Below are 20,806 nucleotides of genomic sequence, written 5' to 3'. Positions count from 1 at the left end.
GAATTAAAATACTCCAGTTGCTTGCTGATATGTTAAATGAGTCCATGCAGGACTAAAACCATTAGTTCTGATGGTGAAATATCAATTCATACTTTGCAGTCCTGAATCAATCAAGTATCTTCAAGCGAGTGAAAGTTTTCACAGATTTTTTTAAAGGTCTCCACAGCTCAACAGTTCCTTGAGGCTGTCTTGCAGCTGATTTATTTATACTCTAAAAGCACAGCTTGGGTATTTCTGGAGGCTGGAGTCTATTGGTCTAAGGAGAGCTCATTGCCATAAAAAGAAAGCTGTGTTTTGCTGACCCATCACACAAAGCAATTTATACCGCTTGCTTTTGAAAACTATCTGTGGCTTACCAGTCTTCACCTCAACTCTCCAGACCCACTACCCTCCGTACGTCTTCTTTGCCCCAGGTGAGCTTTAGTTTTGATTTTTCAAAACTTTTTGTTTATATTTTCGTAATTTTTTTTGCTATATGTTAACATTTTCAACCTGCTGCCCTCACATTTTACAATTGCAAACTCACATCTTTTATTCAACTGTTTATCAAAAGTATTTGAAGTTTAATTGTGACTAATTGTGTATGAAGTAAAGCAAAGTTGTTTCTGTGCCGTGACTTAATATTTTTCAATTTATATATATTAAATGTTTGGTGCATTAATTATTTTTTCAATGTTTTAAAATAATCAGTTATATGAGATTATTTCCAATTAGACATATTACTGTTGTTTTAAAATCTTTACTTACAATGATTGGTTTTAAAGAATGTTGACTATTCAAATGTTCTCACAATAAGTATATTACACTTTCAACAGTTAATATTGACATTTTTCCTCACTGGAGAGTTGTTTTCATCAGTAGAAGCAGAAGCATAAACTTGTGGAGAAGTTCTCTGGCTTTTGCAAAGAGAAGGCTTGGTTTTCTTGGTATTTGCCTTGCAGCCACTGGACACTGGTTTTAGGCTGTGTGAGATTAAGAAATGACTGACATTAAGGAGCCCATTGACAGGCACCTGCTCCCCTTAGTGCTTTGACCAAATTTAGAAACACTTTCTCAAATTAATTTCTAAATGCCACCCATTCTTCAGGATATAGTTTCTGCACAGCTCATCTTTCCCTCTTGGGTCTGATTTTGAAAACTGTTACAAGTCATCAATACTTTGACGTTGAGAATTTTATTTCCCCATTCCTTCATTGATTATTTGAGTAGCACAGGCAATTCCACTAACAGCCTCTTTGCAAACACATTATAGTTGAGGGTATTTGCTTTGAACATTACCCATAAAATAGTTATTTTAAGTTAACTGATTACATTGGTAATTCAATTGTTCTTTATTAACAGGCCGTAAAACACAACTATCAAAATGGGAGAGTGAGTATTACCTGTCATTTTTAAATAATTTATGTAGGTTTGTACTGTTTCTGGTATAATGGGAATATAATTGGCAAATTAATTTCAATATAGAAAAGTGTGATGTAATGCATTTTGATATGAAGAATAAAGAGGCCACATGCTGCTTGGATAAGGCTGAGATTTTAACTCATTAAATACCCATCAGCTTACATTGAGTTAAAATCAGGCCCTTTTAAGGGTCTGAATGGGGTAGAGGAGCAAAGAGATCTAGGGAGTACAGATGCACAAATTTATAAATGTAGTAGCATATGTTAAGAAGGCCATAAAAAAGCAAGCCGTGTGCCCGGATTCATTTTTCAAGGGATAGAATTGGAAAGCAGAGAAGTTAAGTTAAACTTGTATTGGCCTGTGGTTAGGGTAACTCAGACCATTGTGCAAAGGTCTGGTCTCCATATTATAAAAAGGATATGAAGATATTGGAGATGGTGCAAAAAAGATTCACAGGGATGAGGCCAGTACTGAGAAGATATACTTATCAGGAAAGATTGAATTGGCTAGGGTGTTTTTTTCTGGAAAAGAGAAGACTGAGGGGATGACCTGGTCGAGGCCTTTAAGATAATGAAAAGGTTTGATAGAGAACACTTGTGAGGTTGACCAAACTAGGGGTCACAAATATAAGATAATTACTCATAATTCCAATAAAAAATTCAGGAGTAAGTCCTTTACCAAAAGGGTGGTAAAAATGCAGAACACGCTACTGAGGTGAGTTGAGGTGAGTAATGGGAAGCTAAGTAAGCACATGAGGGAGAAAAGAATAGAAGGATAGGCTGATAAAGCCAGATAAAGTGGGGTTGGAGGAAACTCATGTGCAGCATAAACAATTTGGACCAAATGGTCTATTTCTGTGTTGCAGGGCCTGTATAACTCTATATAATCTCTAGCTATAGTTATGCATTTCTAGTACCTTCTAACTTTGTGTTAATAAGCAATGACGTTTGGAAAATGGGAAAGTTGTTTGGATTCTAAAGAATTATTCTTTTCCTTTACAGTGATGAGGTATGGTGTTGGGTGCTAATCCCAGGGTAAAGTCTATGTGACTGCATGTGCTAGAATGAATGTAAATGTATTCATAATTTAAAGATCACATTCACTGTGCAGCCCAAACCATTTCACAATAGTGCTCTGTGTTCTAATAAAGCATCAATCGTGCTGCCATTAAGATATCTGAGGAACCTAATGCTAACTGTGTGAAATGTTCCTGCATGTTCCCATGCAAAGCAATTTTCCGCCATTGTGGTAAAGTACATTAGTGAGCATGTGAAATGGTTGTGCTTTTTGCACTTGACTAATGAGAACAATTATGGATAATATTCTTCCTGGGCTACATAATGCACAGATAAAGTTATGTTAGTTTGCCACTGGAGATGGTAATGATAAATGCAATTGGAGGTGATGAATTACAAGTAACACATCTTAAGAGTGTACAATAGCAAAATACAACGGATACTGAAAATCTAAATTAATAACAGAAAATGCTGGAAACACTCAGGAGGTCTGGCAGCATCTGTGGAGAGAGAAACATTTCAGGTTGGAGACCTTTCATCAGATTTGCTTTTATGCACATCTGAAATGAAGGACTGACAATGACTATTGGTTGCAACTTTGCCAGAATGTTTGGATGCCAGGGAACTTAGGGAATGCTAGGGCATGCATGAAGAGATCAAAAAGGTAATAGGCTCATCAGCAAAGAGAACAGCTCAATTCAAAACAAAATCTGGGGAGGTCATCAACGTATGCAATGAATAGATGGAGAGATGGGTGGAACATTACTTGAGTTGTACTTAGAAGACTTAGACACCATAGACAGCCTGCCTGCCATGACAGAGCTGTATACCAAATCCACAGTGGAGGAACTTAGCAAGGTGATTAATTCATTTGCCATTGGCAAAGCTCCATTTGATGATGCTATTCTGCCTGAACTATTCAAGCACGGGAAACCGTGTACTCCTGCAGCATCTCATAAACTTCTCTATCTCTGCTGGAGGGAGGGGGCAGTGCCCAGGGTATGTTGATGTAAAGATTGTGACCCTGTACAAGAACAAGGATGACTGCAGGGATTCCAGTATCTTTTGGGGCAGGTCCCTGCTGAGCATCATGGGAAAAGCATTTACCCCTGTTGCCCTTGTCAGACTGCAGATCTCAGTGAATGCATCTATCCCGAATCCCATCAGCAAAGACTCATTACTAAGTCAATGACGTCTGCACTGGTTCAACCACATTCATTGGATGGATGATAGCCGTACACCCAAAGACCTTCTGAATGCTGAACTGTCCACTGGGTCACAATGTCCAAACCTCCACTACAAGAACGCTTATAAGCAAGATATAAAGATGGCAGACATTGACACTGACAACTGGAAGACAGTCACTGACGCTGTGACCTCTGGAGGCTGACTGCCTGGAAGGACATTGGAAGCGTGGGGCTCCTGAGTCGCACCAGGCGATGCTTAACACAGAGTTGACTACCAAAGCGCAAACCATAGCCTCACAAGATGCAAGACTGCCATGACTTATAGATAAATATAAATTAGACTTAAGTGATAGATTGACTATTTATGAAATTATTGCCCTGCAACCATTTCTGAGTGTCTATTATTTCCTGAATTGTTTACATGACTCTTCAGAAGATCTTTCCTCCATTTTGAGATCATATTTTCTGAAATTCTTTCATATTATTAATGCAAGCTATTATCTGTGACAAGGAGCAACAGTCAAACAAACCAATACACTTTTTAAATTCAACCTGAGGATGTGGGTGTAACTGGCAAAGCCAGCATTTACTACCCATCCCTAACTGCCTTTAGTGAATCAGTTTTTATGCCAACAGTTTTGTGGATACTTCTATTGATATCAGCTCTTTGTTCCATTGTTTTTAACTGAGCTTCCAATTGGGTGATTGGAGAAAATTTTTTGTTGGAATTTAATTCTGAGATGAATTGATGAACTGGAAGTTATTGCACACTAACAGCATGTTCTTTTGCCCTGCCAGCCATTTGAATGAATCTGCTTTTAACCTACATTCCAATCCTTCTTCCTTTTCTCTATTCCTGGATCATTACAGAAAAAACACAGGATGACATCTTCCCGCAGGATGCATCTGAAGGTAACTTTTCAGCCTATCCTGCTATTTCTTTATACTGATAGTCATGTACAATATCTTAATAGTTCCCCATTGAACTAATTGCTTAATCACGCTTGCATTTCAGAGTCTTCTGCTCTCTCTTGCCAAAATTGCAATTGAGAAGGAAGAAGCAGGCCAGGTAGAGGAGAAGGAGAGGTATATGGAAGAACATTGCGGACAACTTCAAACTTCTGGACTTTCAGTTGCAGATTTACAGGTTATTTCAACATCATTTTCTGAAAAAGCAATCTATTTTTCTCTTTACTCTGAAAGACTCACAGCTTATAGAACTGAACGATCTGAGACCGAGGAGCAAGGATCAAGGTACATTGGCCAGGGCAACATAGAGGAGAGTTTAACTAGCTTTGACAGTAATCTGTGCTGTCACTGTGAAAATGGGAAATACTGCTTCACTTACCAATGATGTCACCTGAATACAGACCCAAAGCCATGATTTGCTAAATAAATGTATTTTATGAGGGTGGCTTTCCCATATACCCTTGAAACCTTGTTTCCTTTCACAACCAAATGACCTGAATTGTAAAATTTAATGCAATAATTTACATATCACAACCATCAGTAATTTTGTTTTTTCATATTTTCCCCTTTATAATTTCTCTCTCATTGTAGCCACTGGCTCCATGCCTCAAGTGGGAAAGCAGGCCTCCTCCTAAGGGTTTCACTGTCTGTTCCATTCTACAGGCGAATCACAGGAAACTGCTGCTTTATGGCCGTAAACAGGCATTTTATCCATTTCTTTTAGTGGGACAATCTTGGGAAAACAGTCTTGAGAATGTAATTATACCAAAACATTCATTTTGAACATTTTTTTTTAACTTTCTGCTTTCGTAATTTCACTGAGAATTTAGTGTAAACAGGGTTCCTGGCCCACTTCTAAAGCTACAGTGACACCGCAACAATACTTCTGAAGAAATTGTGGCCCAATGAATAAACTTGCACAATGATTCACCTCCTTCATTTTGACATCTTGTAGACTCTTCAGGCTCACCAATGCTGCTTGGCAGTGGAAGAATTCAGACAGGACTTAACCGTCAGTCAATTATTTCTTCCTTGTGGGCATTACTGTTCCATCCAATGCAACTCGCAGCAGGCCCTCTGGTCACTTCCAGTAAGAATGTGGGTGTGATTTATACTGCACTACAGTTTCAGAATAAAAAGAAGGACACACTGCCATCACAATCTTGAAGTTTCTCACTATCTGTTTCAACAGGAATTATGCAAAAAAATTCATTCAAAGATAGATGCCGTTGATGAGGAAAGATATGACATGGAATCCAAAGTTACTAAGAGCACCAAGGAGGTAATGGTCACCTTTATAAATATCCTCTATGAAGAACCTCACCATATTTTGTTAAAAGAAGCATTTTAGAATGATACCAAGCACTGATACAATAAGAAGTCCTTCTAAGCACTTTAATTATATAAAAGATTCTTAACCTTTAAACCTGCACCCATCTTATTGTATCATATGAAATAGTTGTAAAGCAGAATGAAAGGAGACAAGAAAATCAACCAATGGATGACAATCTCAATGTGCTCACTCTGTGGGCCTGAAATTAGCCAATGCCAATTGTGCAAAATGGATGTATAAGGAATCAGCAGCTCACTTCACACTACACTCAATTTTATTTTCCATTGAAGTCCCTGCTGATTTACTATCATATTTAGAACTACTGGCATTACTCAATTAATCACCTAAATCTTTTTAACTGTTCATTACATGAGAAAGAGTGAAATGAAAAGCAGCCATTCAGCCCTTTATGTTCACTTCCTTCACAAGACAATGGACGATCTACTCAATCATGGATACAATCCCATCCACTTAATCTGCATAAATGCTTGTTGATTCCCCAAAGGTAATCAAGTAAAACACAATATTCATCTATCCCCACATCTCCACCATAAACTTTCCATTCAAACACTTTTCATTCCTCTTCCTCCAATGGATCTTACAACAGGTGAACCAATGGTATGGTTTTTTCTCTCATTGCACCTGAGGAATTCTCAGTTCCCAGAGCAGCAAAGAGGAAGTGAGTGTGGAGGCCCACTGCATTAGGTAGCCACTTCCACAATGCTTCCCTACATTTTCCAGGGATTCCTTGGATTTTCATAAATGGGCTTCCATGTGTAATAGGTGCAGATCCAATAAACGAATGTAAATGAGGCAGCAGACGGCATTCCCGACTTCACTCATGGGGCACCTAATCAGATGGGCTCTCCAAGAGCTCTGGTAATGGGTGTGCAGCAAAACTCTGCAAACTAGAGGGTCCATGTGGGAGTGGTGTTGGAAGCATCCTGAAAAAGGCACCTTAAATATTCTCTGGATGATATCCAACAGCAATGAAAATGCTCAAGAATCTAGAACTAGAGGGCACAATTTAAAACCAAGGGCTCTCCATTTAAGATGGGGGTGAGCAGGAGTTTCTTCTCTCAGGGGGTCATCAGCCTTTGGAGTTCTCTCCCCACAGAGCAGTGGAGGCTGGGTCATTGAATATACTTAAGGTTGAGCGAGACAGATTTGACAAGGGAGTCAAGAGTTATGCCTGGGGTGCGGGGGAGTGGATGGTCGTGGGGGGTAGGGATACCAGGCAAAATAGTGGAGTTAAGGCCACAGTCAGATCAGCAATGATCATTGAATGATGGAAGAAGTTCAATGGGCCAAACGGTCTACTCCTGCTCCTATTTCTTATGATCTTATGATCTCAAATTTCAGCAACCAAGAACATAACTGCAAATGTTTCAGGCCTACAGCTTCACTCTTCTGCTGCTCCTCAATCCCAGTGTGAGGCTCTACCTGGGCATCCCCGTACCCAGAGGCAATCATACCATGTAAATGCTCAGGTCCAGGGATAGGGTCTTTCCCCACAGGCACAGTGCACCTTTGGCATACAGCGCCAGTTAGTTGTCCAGCAGAAGCTGGGAGGAAACTGGAACCTCTGCTGTTCCGAGTAGCAATTCACCACCTTTATTTCAACCTATCTCTCTCATATTTAATATTTCTTCCAATAAGATATTTAGTTACTTTCTGAATTAATTAATGAATTAATGTCAATTGTTTTTGTTGTTGCAGTTTTGCATCTACTTATTATATTAATAATTCATAAGCCTTTTATAATAAATTAATTGCAATTTTCAAATTTAAATGTACAAAATAGGCTTCATTAATATAGGCTTAAGACCAGTTTCTAAGTACCAAGTAAATATTCCAGAAAGATTATGTCATCACAGATCATGTACATCGTTGAATGGTCTCCCAGGGTTGAATTTTGAGCATCCCGACGTCATCCCACACTTGCGCGATATTTCGCTTGGCGGACACACACAAAAGTCGGAAGCATGCCCACCGACAATTAAGAGGGCAATTAAACCCAGTAACGGTGCAATTGTCTGCTATTTTTTGTTGCCCGTCCAACCCTACGGTTGGCAGATGGGCGAATTGGCCAGGCGGCCTTTACATTTTTCATGAAACCTCATCCAAGGGTGAGATGAGGTTTCCATTATGAAATAAAATAAAAGTAAAAATCTGTGGGCAGCAATTTTATCATCCATATTTTCAGGTGCCTGGTTGTGACGCTTGGACATTTTTTTTCTGCTTTTTAAAACTTTATTGGAACATTTTCGGGTCTGCAGCTCCCTGAGACACCTCTCTGCCCTCAGAGAGCTTTCTCTTAGCGCTCGCCTGTGCCTGTGTTGATGTCATTTTCCACCCTCCTCCCGCCCCCAGCATAGCAGCGCTGAGCTTTTTAGCACGGGCTTCACGCTGGCTGGCCGTTAATTGGTCAGCCAGCGTGAAATCGCAATTGGGGGCTGATCAGACATAAAGAGAAATTATGTGGCCCAGCCTCATTTTTAAAAAATGCTTTTGTGCTTTTTGAAACATTTGTACCTTCCTCTGCCTCCTATAGTATCCCTGCTAGGAAGACAGGCATGTACCTCATTTTTAGATCTTCACCAACAGTTCTCTGAAATTACCGAAAAATACCCTGGGTGACCACTCATCTGGTTTCTATGGGAAATTTATGGCCTTAGCTCTGCATCTTTTCCCAACAGTACAGCTGTGCTCCCAATATTGCCATGCTTCAATGTGCTGTGCTGCCACATAAATGATAACCGCAGTGCATATGAAGAGGGACTGTGCAACTTTGTTGGTAGAGATTAAACTGAAAACACATTTGGTGACCCATGTGAAAGTCAGGAGGATATTTAATTTCTGAAGAATCAAACTCAAATCTGTATAGTGAAGGCCATGGGCTGAAGTTTTTACTTACTCAGAACCCATTCACCCACACAATGTTAAAATTGAACCCATCCATGCCTTCATGGGCACCTCCTCTCCAAGGCTTTAACTAAAAAGTTGAAATATGGTGTAGTACTTTCCATTACTTTACAATAGGTTGAGATTTGATTAGTGCTATTGTCAATAATATTGTTGTCATCGTACAAACACCATACAAATCATATGCATTTCTTCAGTATTAGAAAATATAGTGGCATCAAAATTAGTCTGGGCCTGAACAAAGAGGCCTGAGTTGTACCTCCAGAGGTAGCCTGGCCCACATGAAAAATTGGGTAACTGATTATAGCAGGTAATGGAGGGGGTGCGGGTGCATCACACGGATTGTGGAGTTGGGGGTAGCACTCCGCTTGTCCTCATTTCATGGAAAGGACTATTGGAATAGAAAATTAAAATGAACTTTTAGTTGACAGCCACCTAGGCCACTGGAGAATTCTGAGCAGGGCTGGCCTTGCAACTAAGCACGAAATTTTGTAGAGGGGTCCTTTAACAGGTCTTAGGCCCACCATTACAATAGTCCAATCCTATTTTAGGCAGCTGCCTGGAGGCCTTACCACTGCTAAATTGGTATGTTTTACTTCTATTTTACACCCAATAAGCACAACACATTCCAATTTCTACACTATGGAACATAGAATACTCATTTGGAGCTATGAATTTAGGACAAATGGTGTCAAACTTGACCCAGTGAAGTAGAGCATTGAAGCACAGAGACAAACACTTTTGGTATTTACACTTACCTCACTTTTTAATGTGCCTGATATCATGGTAATCACTTCTACAAAGAAACATAGATAACTAATATATTACAATGGTGTAGCTAAACATCCACAATTACTATTGCTCACTGCATAGTTTCAAGTAATCTTGTCAAACATATTATACCAATCATTTTCTTGCAATGCATAATAGTTTCTTGTTCATTATCCATAATTCAGCATTCTCTTGATGAACATCAATGAGGTTCTGTGACGAATAAATAGAAAGCTAAGAGTTATCAATGAAAAAAAAAACAATTAATAGGTTGCATTTTCTCTTAGCAGAACATAACAACAATCTCAATTTCATACAGGAAGATTCTTGGTGTGAGCTAGCGTGAAATTAAGCTTATTGTATCTTCTTGATGATCTTTGAAGGGTTAGAGACTTTAAGGGTCCATTGAAGGCAGATATTGCACTTGGCTCTCTAATAGGTATCATGCTTATGGGGGACTAATGCACAACTTTTACAGGTAAAATTAAGGTTAAGGCTCCACAGTGCTACAATGATTTTTTGTTTGCAAAATAAAAAAATTAAGATGAAGTAAACCAGGAAGTAGTACAGATAATTAGATCATGTTAACCTTGGGTTGTAGATTGTAGGAGAATTATAGGAACAGGAATAGACCATGCAGCCCCTTGTACCTGGCCCGTATTTCAATTTGATCATAATTGATCTATATCTGTATCTTAACTCTATTTACCAGTCTTGGTAATACCTTCGCCAACCAAAAATCTATCATTTCTGGTTTTGAAATTATCAGTTGACCTAGCTTTAACAGCTTTTTGGGAGACAGTTCTAGATTCCCACTACTCACTGTATAAAGCATTTTTTGACATCATCCCTTAAAGGCCTAGCTCTAAATTTAAATGAATGCTCCTTTGTTCTGGATGCCCACAACAGAGAAAATATTTTTTCTCTAGCTATCCTATCATCTTATACATTTTAAATTAGTTCACCCTTTAATCTCCTATATTCAAGGGAATAAAACCTACCAACCTGTCCTCAAATTTAACCCTTTTAGGCCTGGTATAGTTTTGTTGAGTCCATGCTGCATCCACTCCATAATATGCCCTTCCTGAGGTACAATGCCTTTATCTGAATGCAGTACTCCAGGTGGGGTGTCATCAGAGCTCTGTACAACTGTAACATAACTTCCAGTGATTGTATTCCAAACCTCTTGAGGTAAAGGCCAACATTCCATTAGCTTTCTTAATTAGAAACTTATAAATTTCCTCTAGCTTTTTGTGATTTCTGTACTTGGGCCCCTAAATCTCACCGTTAATCCACGGTGCCTAACTTCTCGCTATTTAGAAAACATTGTGATCTATCTTTCTTAGGTCTCACACTATCTCACATTGAACTTCACCTGCCAGTTTTTCCCACTCATTTAATCTATCACTTCCCCATTCAATTTACTGTTCCTATCTGCACTAGTCATTATGCCACCTAACTTAATATTGTCAGCAGAGTAAACGTGAAGCAATGAGTTACAGCAGAATGCATGAGGGATTGCAGGAAGGGTGGGTGGCAGTAGGCCCTATGGCAGCACCAGCAACATTGCTGAGCACCATGTTAAAGGAAGAGGGCCCAATGGTCAAGCCCTCACCCTCGCTCAATGCTCCTCATCTTTTCAATGAGGTGCCAAAGCTTTTATGACATTTTCTAGGAGACCTTCAGGACTTTTCTGCTCCCTTTAATTGCTCCAATAGTGATAGACTGTTTGGCACTGGTGGGAATTCCATCAGGAATTCACCTTGCATAAATAAGCAGCCCCCAGTCAGGAAAAAGATTGAGGTTGGGATAGCGGGTGTAGGACCCAATCCAACTCTCTTTCAGGAGGAGTGAGAGATTGCAGATTGATATTCGCACAGTGACAATGCAGGAATTCAGAAGATTGTTGAACATTGTGTATTTGAAGCCTACAGCTTATTTTGACTCATTTCATGTTTACAACAACTCATTGTTATGTATTAACGTAATGAAACGTCCCAAGGCACTTCACAGGAGCATTATAAAATAAAGTATGACAGTGAGCCACATGAAGAGATAATAGAGCAGATGACCAAAGGTTGGCTGCAGAACTAGGTCTTAAAGAAGGAAAGCCAGGTTGACATTTAGGGAAAGGAATTCCAGAGCTTGGGGCCTATATAAATGTTGATGCTTAACTCCATCAATGTTACAGATTGATGACCTGAACGTGAAAGTCTTTGACCTGAAAGGCAAGTTCAAGAGGCCACCACTAAAGAGAGTCCGTATGTCTGCTGATGCCATGCTACGCGCTCTACTGGGCTCCAAACACAAAGTGTCCATGGACTTGAGAGCTAACCTGAAGCAGGTGAAGAAAGAGGACACTGAGAAGGAGAAGGTAAGGCAACAACCCCGAAAACTGTGGCTGAGACTTTAGTTCTGCCTCTGAAAACTTGTACCTCTGCACTGGCCACTTGAAGACAAGTGTTTGAAACAAACTTTCCTCAGCCTGACTGAGGTATTACAGCTATTAGTTTAAAGTATTTAACTTCACTTGGGTTGAAATGTCAGATCACAGAGATACACGCTCATCAATTCACAAATTATATATTTTATGGGTAGAGTACCTCTCTCATCCCTTTGTTAAGTTAAATATTTATTTCCCTAATGGGTTCCATCTTTTAGACATCCCTCATCTTTCCTGACCACTTATTCTCTGAGTCCTACATCGAGACCACACAAACGTTCCAGGCAATGACCATCTTCAACAAACTTCAGCAAAGTGATGGAAGGGGTGGTCAACAGTGCTATTAAGCGGCACTAAGCAATAACCTGCTCACTGATGCTCAGTTTGGGTTCCGTCAGGGCCAGTTAGCCCCTGACCTCATTACAGCCTTGGCCCAAACAGGAGCAAAAGAGCTGAACTCAAGAGGTGAGGTGAGAGTGACTGCCCTTAGCATCAAGGCAGCATTTCACTGAGAATGCAACAAGGAGCCCTAGCAAAACTGAAGTCAGTGGTAATTAGGGGGAGAACTTTCCACTGGTTGAAGTCTTGCCAAGCACAAAGGAAGATGATTGTGAAATATTAGATGTGAAATATTAGACACAACAAGCATAATGAGAGAGGAAACACTGGAGGGACTGACATCCTTGAAGGTGGATAAATCAACAGGGCCAGATGGATTGTATCCCAGGGTGTTGAAGGAAGCCAGGGAGGAAATAATAGATGCTCTGAGGATCATTTTCCAATCCTCAATAGATACAGGCGAGGCCCCAGAGGGTTGGAAGTCTGTGAATGTTGTATCAATATTTAAAAAGGGTGCGATGGATAGGCCAGAAAATTATAAGCTGGTCAGCCTGACTTCAGGGGTGGGCAATTTATTGGCTTCAATTCTGAGAGACAGGATAAACTGTCACTTAGAAAGGCATGGGTTGATCAGGGATAGTCAGCATGGCTTTGTTAGGGGAAGATCGTGTCTTACTAACTTAATCAAATTTTTTGAGGAAGTAACAAGGAGGATTGATGAGGGTCATGCAGTGGATGTTGTCTACATGGATTTCAGTAAGATATTTGACAAGGTCCCACATGGCAGACTGGTCAGAAAAGTGAGATCCCATGGAATACAGAGGAAGGTGGAGAGTTGTATCCAAAATTGGCTCAGTGACATAAAACAAAGGGTAATGGTCGATGGATTTGCGAATGGAAAACGGTTTCCAGTGGTGTTCCATAGGGCTCAGTGTTGGGACCCCTGCTGTTTGTTGTATATATTTATCATTTGGTCTTAAATGTGGGAGGCATGATTGGGAAATTTGCAGATGCCACAAAAATTGGCCATATAGTTGATAATGAAGAGGATAGCTGTCGTCTCCAGAAAGATATCAATAATTTGGTTGAGTGGGCAGAAAAGTGGCAAATGGAATTCAATCCAGGAAAGTGTAAGGCAACGCTTTTGGTGAGGATAAACAAAGCAAGGGAATACTTAATAAATGGGAAGACATTGAGAGGGGTTGAGGAAGTGAGAGACCTTGGAATGCATGTCCACTGGTCCCTGAAGGTGGCAGGACAGGTGGATAAGGTGGTAAAGAAAGCATTTGGAATGTTTTCCCTTATTGGATGAGGTATTGGATATAAAAGCAGGGATGTAATGATGGAACTGTATAAAACGCTGGTTAGGCCATGGCTGGAATTTTGTGTACAGTTCTGGTCATCACATTGCAGGAAGGACATAATTGCTCTAGAGAAAGTACAGGGGAGATTTACAAGAATGTTGCCAGGGCTGAAAACAGAGGAGGCTGAGGGGTGACCTAATTGAGCTGTACAAAATGATGAGGGGCCTAGGGAGTGTAGACAGGAAAGACCTGTTGCCCCAGCTGAGGGGTCAATTACCAGGAGGCATAGGTTAAAGGTGATTGGTGGAAGGGTTAGCGGGGACATGTGGAAAAACTTTTTCACCCAGAGGGTGGCAGGTGTCTCAAATTCACTGCCTAAATTGGTGGTTGAGGCTAAAACACTCAATTCATTTAAAAGGTACCTGGATCCACATCTGAAGTGCTGTAACCTGCAAGGCTATGGGCCAGGTGCTGGAAAGTGGGATTAAAATGTGTGGCTAGTTTCTTTTTTCTGCTGGTGCAGACATGATGGGCTGAATGTCCTCTTTCTGCACTGTAGCTTTTCTATGGTTTCTATGCTTCTATCATGGCAGGGGCAGAATTTTCTGTATGATGTGCAGGGGGGGCGGGACCCGAACACCGATGCATAAAATGATACACGGTGATGTCGGGCGCCCCGACATCACCGCGCGCCATCGCGATATTTCGGTGGGCGGGGGCACGATGATCTCTGTTGTGCACCCGCCATTAATTAACGGGCCACTTAAGGCCCTTGAGGTTCCAATTGATGGGGATTTTGCATCGCCCGTGTGATCTTCGGCTCGTCGCACGGGCGCCATGGGCAGGCGGGTAGTAAAAATTTGTATGAATCTCATCTACGAGCGGGAGAAGAGGGCACTGTAGGGTCGCGATTCTACAGATTTAAAACTTATTGTACAAAAGTTACTGAAACTTGCCTGTGTGAGTTGGAAAAGTTCAAAACGCATACCAACTGCTTGGACTGGACTCATAGCCTTCAGGTCAGCACTTTGCAGTGAGGATTTGTTTTGGAAACTGTAGGTTTCAGGAAGCCTCCCTGAACCTGGGAATGGGAGGTGATCTCTCCACTGGAGGCTCCTCCCCTGAGGAGGAAGGGAGGGCTAGAAGGGGAAGGAGGCCAGGAGTGCACATTCAGCCTCCAGGGGAGCCACCTTTGGGAGGACAGGCGCAGGCACAAGGGGCGCAGGGCCAAGAGGTAGTCCAAGGTGGAAGGGGCTGCAGAAGACGCCACTATCCTGCTGCCAGGGTTTACAGGTGGTGAAGCAGCTAGCTCAATATGTCTGAGGGGCAGTGCCAAAGGAGGCTCCGTCTCTCAAGGGAGACAGTCAACTCCCTATCTGTCAGATCTTTGGGCCTGAGATCTCACCTGACTGTGTGGGTGGACACCATATGCCAGTGGCTCTAAAGCTCACAGCTGCCCTCAACTTCTGTGCCTCCAGCTCTTTCCAGGGGTCAGTGGGTGATCCTTGTGGTGTCTCTCAATCAGCTGTCCACAGTTGTGTCAAGCAGGTCACAAAGGCTCTGTTCAGGCGTGCATTGACCTTCATCCACTGCCGCTAGGACGAGGCTTGCCAGGCATAGTGAGCCAGAGGCTTCACGGCCGTTTCTGGCTTCCCCCATGTCCAATAGACTGCACACATGTGGCCATCAAGGCGCCAGCAGGTGAACCCAGTGCTTTCGTCCACAAGAAGGGCTTCCACTCCATGAATATGCAGATAGTGTGTGATCACAGGATGCTGATTTTACAAATCTGTGCAAGGTACCCAGGCAGCTCCCACGACGCCTACATCCTCAGACAATCCCAGGTGCCGGGGCTCTTCAATGCTCCGGTCTGGCTTGATGGTTGGCTGCTGGGTGACAAGGGCTATCCCCTCAGAAGGTGGCTCATGACGCCTCTCCACCATCCAAGAACAGAAGCTGAGCAGCGGTACAATAGGAGCCACGCCTCCACAAGAGCTGTGGTGGAAAGAGCCATCGGTCTTCTCAAAATGCGCTTCCGATGCCTGGACCGTTCCGGGGGCGCATTCCAGTAGCCCCCAGATCGAGTGTCGCTGATAGTGGTTGCTGCTGCGCTCTCCACAATCTTGCGCTGGAAAGGGGGGACATTGTGGACAAAGAAGATGTAGATGGAGTGGCTGCGGCTGAACACGATGAGTCCAGCAGTGAGTCCGAGGATGAGCACATACAGGGAAATGCTGAGGGGGTAGACGCTGACCTGGGCATACTTCAGGGAGGCAGGGACACCTGGGATGCTCTAATCCAAGGAACCTTCAGCTAGCACAGCACATTTAGATCTCCAACACATGCCCGGACTAAAGCTTCCATACTGGAGACATTAGTGCTAAATCTGTCAGGATAGGAGCATTGACGATGGGCCCAATTAATAAATGTCAATGACACACAAATCACTCATAACATCTCAGGAATCCATCCACCAGCCTAAGAAAAGAGGCACCCCCAGCCATGTTAGACAATCTTAATTTAATATTTTCACGGAAGTATTTTAACACAACACAAATAAAATGGTGTCGCACTGCAAACACAATCAGAAGGAACTCATAGGGGGGCCAGCAAAAAACCACTGGTGATGAACCCGGGGTGTGCCTAAGCTGTTTTAATTTTACATTTGCGGGTGTCAAGTCTTTGTTGTGCCCCCTTGCTGGCACTGGCATCTGAGACAGCCTGCTCTCCCTCCTGTCCTGTTGGCCTCGATGACCTTGGCGGACGTCCTCTGGCCTGTGGAGCCTGTGCTGTCCCTGCCTGGGAAGGAGCTGCCAGCTGCGGAGCTGGCATCTCCCCAGTCGTCGCAGCCTCATTGGTGCCACGGTCACTGGCAGAGGGATGGAAGAGCTGCTGCCCTCATCCCGAGCGCCCTGAGAGGAGCCCACAGAGACGACAGGCAGCTGCTCCGCCAGCGTGAGGTCCGTTCGGCCCTCCCTGCTCACCATAGATGGATGGGGACCGAGGTGGGAGAACTGGTGCCCAAACCACAGCCCACACGGGCACTGACCACCTGAGGTCAATGCTGCCGTGAGGGATTGCAGATCAGAGCATAGCCCCAGGAACCCTGATCCTGTCCCTGGAGCTGCCTCTCCATGAGAGTCGACACTTTCTTCATGGAGGAAGCTTGGCGCTCATGCATGAGGCTCAATGCATTGGCTACAGTCCGCGTAGACTCTTGCAACACTGACACCAAGCCAAGCAGAGCCTCATGTATCTACACCAGATGGTCCTGCACACCCAGCCGCATCTCATGAGTTGGCTGCATCGTGGGAGACTCCAGAGGCTCATCATCAGCCACCGACTGCTCATGTGCCTGGGCCCCTGCAGCCCTCCAACTGCTGGTGCTATGGGCACACTCTGTCTCCACCAGCAACTCCAGTAAGATGCCCTCACTCTGTGCCCCGGGACACTAGCCGAAGATCTGATGCCCAACGAGGTGCCAGTATCTGCGCTGGCAGAGACGGTGTGACGCTGGTGATGTTGACACTTCATGGCCCTCAGGTGTCAGACCCTGTTACTCTGGGTCCCGGCCCTGCGCCGCTGATGCTGAAAGGAAGAGTAAGGAAATTCAATCATTTAGCGTGTGGACAATGTCAATGTACATGCCTGTCCACAGGATCATCCTACGCTCATCATTCCACATGCAATGGGCAAGCCATGTTGGTAACGTCACTCACTCAACAATCAGCACTGCCATGGCTGTTGAGAGACTATTGGTGGCGTGGGTGCTGGCCATACATACCTGCCCGTGGAACCCCAGCCTCTCTGGCTCCGGTGCACCTGGGCGCATGGCACCTCTCCAGGTCGAGGGCCTCTTGCTCGAAGCTGCTAAGCAGCACCACCTGGGCTGGCCCACCACCAGTCCTCACCCACTCAGCAGAGTTGTGAGAATTCTTCTCCTGGAAATGAGAAAAGAGCATTGATAAGTGATACTTGTAACATGAATCTCCTCGCGGCTGGCCCACCTCAAGCCCAGTTGGCCATTGCGGGGGTCCAATGCATCCTTACCCCACTGCTGCCGAACTCTCACACAAATATGCCAGGTGTGTCCTTCTTGCCACCCCCACCACCCGCCTTGGTCACATGCTGCCTTCATCACACTTGGGAGCACAGTTTAACCTGCCTTAGTGAGGAAGCACAATGGCGTGGAGCGCAGAGGGCAGCAGGTCCATCTGTTCCAGACCACCTTGAAGATCCCCTCCCACCATGTCATCACCCTGACTTCGACATGTCCTGGAGTTCGAGCACTGTGCCTGGGTGCAGATCCTCCAGGTTGCCCCTACCACAGTCATGGTGGGTCTCAGTCCACCACATGCTGTGGGTGCAGAACCCATCTCATCACCACCCTCTCAGGCTGACCAACGCATAGGGAATATCTGGTGGCCCACCCAGCTAAGGACACATGCCGTCACTGACTCATTGCATTCAGGCCAGTCAGACATGGGTGGGGTGCCAGTGGGGGGAAAAGCTTACACGATGGGTGAAGTGAAAGATGTCAACATGATACTCACCCTCCCTGTGTGCAGCAGATCATTGAAGCGCTTGCGGCACTGAGTCCATGAGCGCCACACCACATCGTGGGAGCTCATGACCTCTGCTACCTCCACCCACGCACATTTGGTCAAGTGGGGCACCCTCCCCCTCCCGTCCTGGGGGACGAGCACCTCCTGCCGTGCTGCCAAATCCTCGAGAAGGGCAGCAAGGCACTCATCCGAAAATCTGGGCGAATACATGGACCACCCGCCCTAGACCAGACTAGAAGGCTCTAGAGTCAGCTACCAGCCTGTGTTGATTTAGTTGTTCTCAAATAGCTGTAGCAATGTCATGCAACAACAACAATGTATATTTATATAGCATCTTTAATATACAAGAATGCTAAAGCCACTTCACAAAGCAATAAGAAAATAAAACACAGATGTTGAGCCAAAGAAAAAATTGAAATGAGTTTTAAGAAGGACCTTAAAGAAGGAGAGGCAGAAAGATTTATGAAGGGAACTCCACTGCATTGGGCACAGACAGAAAGGGGTAGAAAAATCAGCCATCTCTGCAGCTCCTGGTAGCTATCTAGTGATCCGTGTTGACAATTGCATAACCATAAGATCATGAGAATAGGGATGCATAAAAAGAGTCTGAGGAATGGAGAAGCAAAACTTCATTCTCCAGAATTAGTCTCAATGGGAGTAATTTTAACTTTTGGCAGTAGCCTTTAAAGGGCCATACCGAATCACATACCTGTTGTACATCTTCCCTAGTCTAAAATCAAAGATATGTATATAATGGGCAACCATTCTCATATTGTCCATGTTACGCTCTTGACAAAAGTTGAAATTAACCTCAGTATTTCTGAGGTAGGGATAAAGAATAAAAGATCATCAGGTTCCTATCCCTACTTAGTGACTCGTTCAGAGAAGTGCATCTGTATGGACATCTGACAGGGCAGAACCAGGCTGGTTGGAATGCTCACACAGTGCTTGCCTTCACTGTTTTAGTTCACATTGAAGAATTCAAGTAAAAAGCTGGACCAGGGCCAGTGTTGTACCCCAGCATGAGTCAAATACTTTGTTAAGAGGAAGGGAAAAAACTGAAGTAAAAGATACACAGAATTAGATTTGTGATTCAATTGCTGTAAATACTAAGATGGTTGTGGGTGGGCAGTGGTGGGGGGGCAGAATGTTACACCCCCTCCTGTTCTGAATGTGCTGGCTTGTGCTTAGGGTAAAATTCCAGCATCACTCAAGACACTCACAGAGGCTGTCTTTCTTGATGTATGATGTATAGTGACTTTCAGTCGGCTAATTTAACAAGGAAACAACAATTCCAAGCCTAAGCAGGGATCACTGAATGGCTATCGGAGATGTAGAGAAGGCTGATGTTTCTTTTCTCCTTTCTGCTTTGGATGAAGTCAGCTCATCCAGCATAGACAGAATGATTCCTGAGACCTTTGTAGCCTGTAGGTTTCAGTTTTGCGTGGACATTTAACATGTAAGTCAACCCGGAAGCCGGGATTAAATGGGCATAATTGTTTATTGTTGTTTTGGAAAATCGACGCCAGACCTATCGGAGGGGAAAATAATTTTCATATACCTGTGAGTGGACCCATGTACTGTGATTTCATAGCAAGTGCTTGTTCAGTGTTTCTGACAGACCCAGGGAAGGAGAAGTCAACCTACAACTTGCGTCATTGTTTTGCTGAACCTCATACCTAACCCTCACAAATTACTCTCCCCTGCAGGACCTACGTGATGTTGGAGACTGGCGTAAGAATATTGAGGAGAAGGCTGGAATGGAAGGCAGAAAGAAGATGTTTGAGGGCGCTGAATAAAATTTGTCACCATGAAACCAAATATTGTATTACATTTAATATTTGTAATAAAATATATGTAGGTCAATGATCGCATCAGAATTGGAAATATGTTGTGCTGATTTAGTTAGTCCCATTTGGAATGAAAGAATAACACAGCTATTGGAATGAAGTTGCTGGGATCTAGATTGAATTCAATCCACCCTTTGACTGCTTGATATTGCATCATGGTTTGCTGTAGCTGGGCAATGAACAGTATACATCATTGGTTAGGCTTGCCTTTGCTCCTTTACTTCTAACAATATTTCGAACCCCAAGTTGCTGAAAGTCCAAGCTTATAACTGCGAGGGAAACTTGTTGAACAGCGCAAACTCTTGTGTATCACCTTAATCAATTGGATTGAAGTTTGTGAAATTAACTGTGCAAGGGCCGAGGAGGAAGTGTATATTAGAGTGGGAGTATTCAATGCCAAATCAAGTAAAGAAAGAGAAATAAACAGAGGGAAAGAAAGGATGGATTAAGGGAGGGAAAATAAAAGAGACAGAAAGGAAAGTAAAAAATAAATAATTTTTATTTTAATCTCCAACAATAATAAAACCTGAAGGAATGAGGCTTCATACTTGCAATAGTTAATTTTAAGTGTCAGAGAGGTTGTTTGACAGTAATCAATACTTATCATGTCAGTAAAGGGGTGCTTAGACTGAAATGAACAAGATTTAACCATCTGTGCCAAGTTTAGTTCATACCTACTGTGTAAATGCAGAAACTTCACACC

At 43.2% G+C, this 20,806-nt stretch overlaps 1 protein-coding gene across 2 annotated transcripts; it reads left to right on the top strand.

Annotated features, from left to right (window-relative positions):
- The first annotated feature begins 304 nt into the window (after positions 1–304).
- On the top strand, positions 305–20,119 carry LOC144684829 (troponin I, fast skeletal muscle-like). 2 transcript variants are annotated; one of them, XM_078549111.1, is made up of 8 exons: positions 305–413; positions 1,342–1,371; positions 2,403–2,435; positions 4,475–4,516; positions 4,620–4,751; positions 5,766–5,855; positions 11,794–11,976; positions 19,963–20,119. In XM_078549111.1, the coding sequence occupies exons 3-8, from the start codon at positions 2,412–2,414 to the stop codon at positions 20,050–20,052; spliced, it is 561 nt and encodes a 186-aa protein (XP_078405237.1). In that variant the 5' UTR covers positions 305–413; positions 1,342–1,371; positions 2,403–2,411; the 3' UTR covers positions 20,053–20,119. The 2 variants fall into 2 exon arrangements, with proteins under 2 accessions (XP_078405237.1, XP_078405238.1); XM_078549112.1 differs by lacking the exon at positions 2,403–2,435 and having other exon boundaries at positions 306–413.
- The last annotated feature ends 687 nt before the right edge of the window (positions 20,120–20,806 follow it).

Source organism: Cetorhinus maximus, chromosome 9 (assembly GCF_964194155.1).
Source record: "Cetorhinus maximus chromosome 9, sCetMax3.hap1.1, whole genome shotgun sequence".
Taxonomy (NCBI): Eukaryota; Metazoa; Chordata; class Chondrichthyes; order Lamniformes; family Cetorhinidae; genus Cetorhinus; species Cetorhinus maximus.
This window is presented reverse-complemented; position numbering and strand designations above follow the sequence as displayed.

Bases quoted from the DNA above. Each gene is read 5' to 3' on its own strand.
- LOC144684829 (XM_078549111.1), top strand. From the start codon at position 2,412: ATGGTGTTGGGTGCTAATCCCAGG. The intron at 2,436-4,474 runs GTAAAGTCTATG...GGATCATTACAG, and splicing joins TGTTGGGTGCTAATCCCAGG to AAAAAACACAGGATGACATC. The intron at 4,752-5,765 runs GTTATTTCAACA...CTGTTTCAACAG, and splicing joins TTTCAGTTGCAGATTTACAG to GAATTATGCAAAAAAATTCA.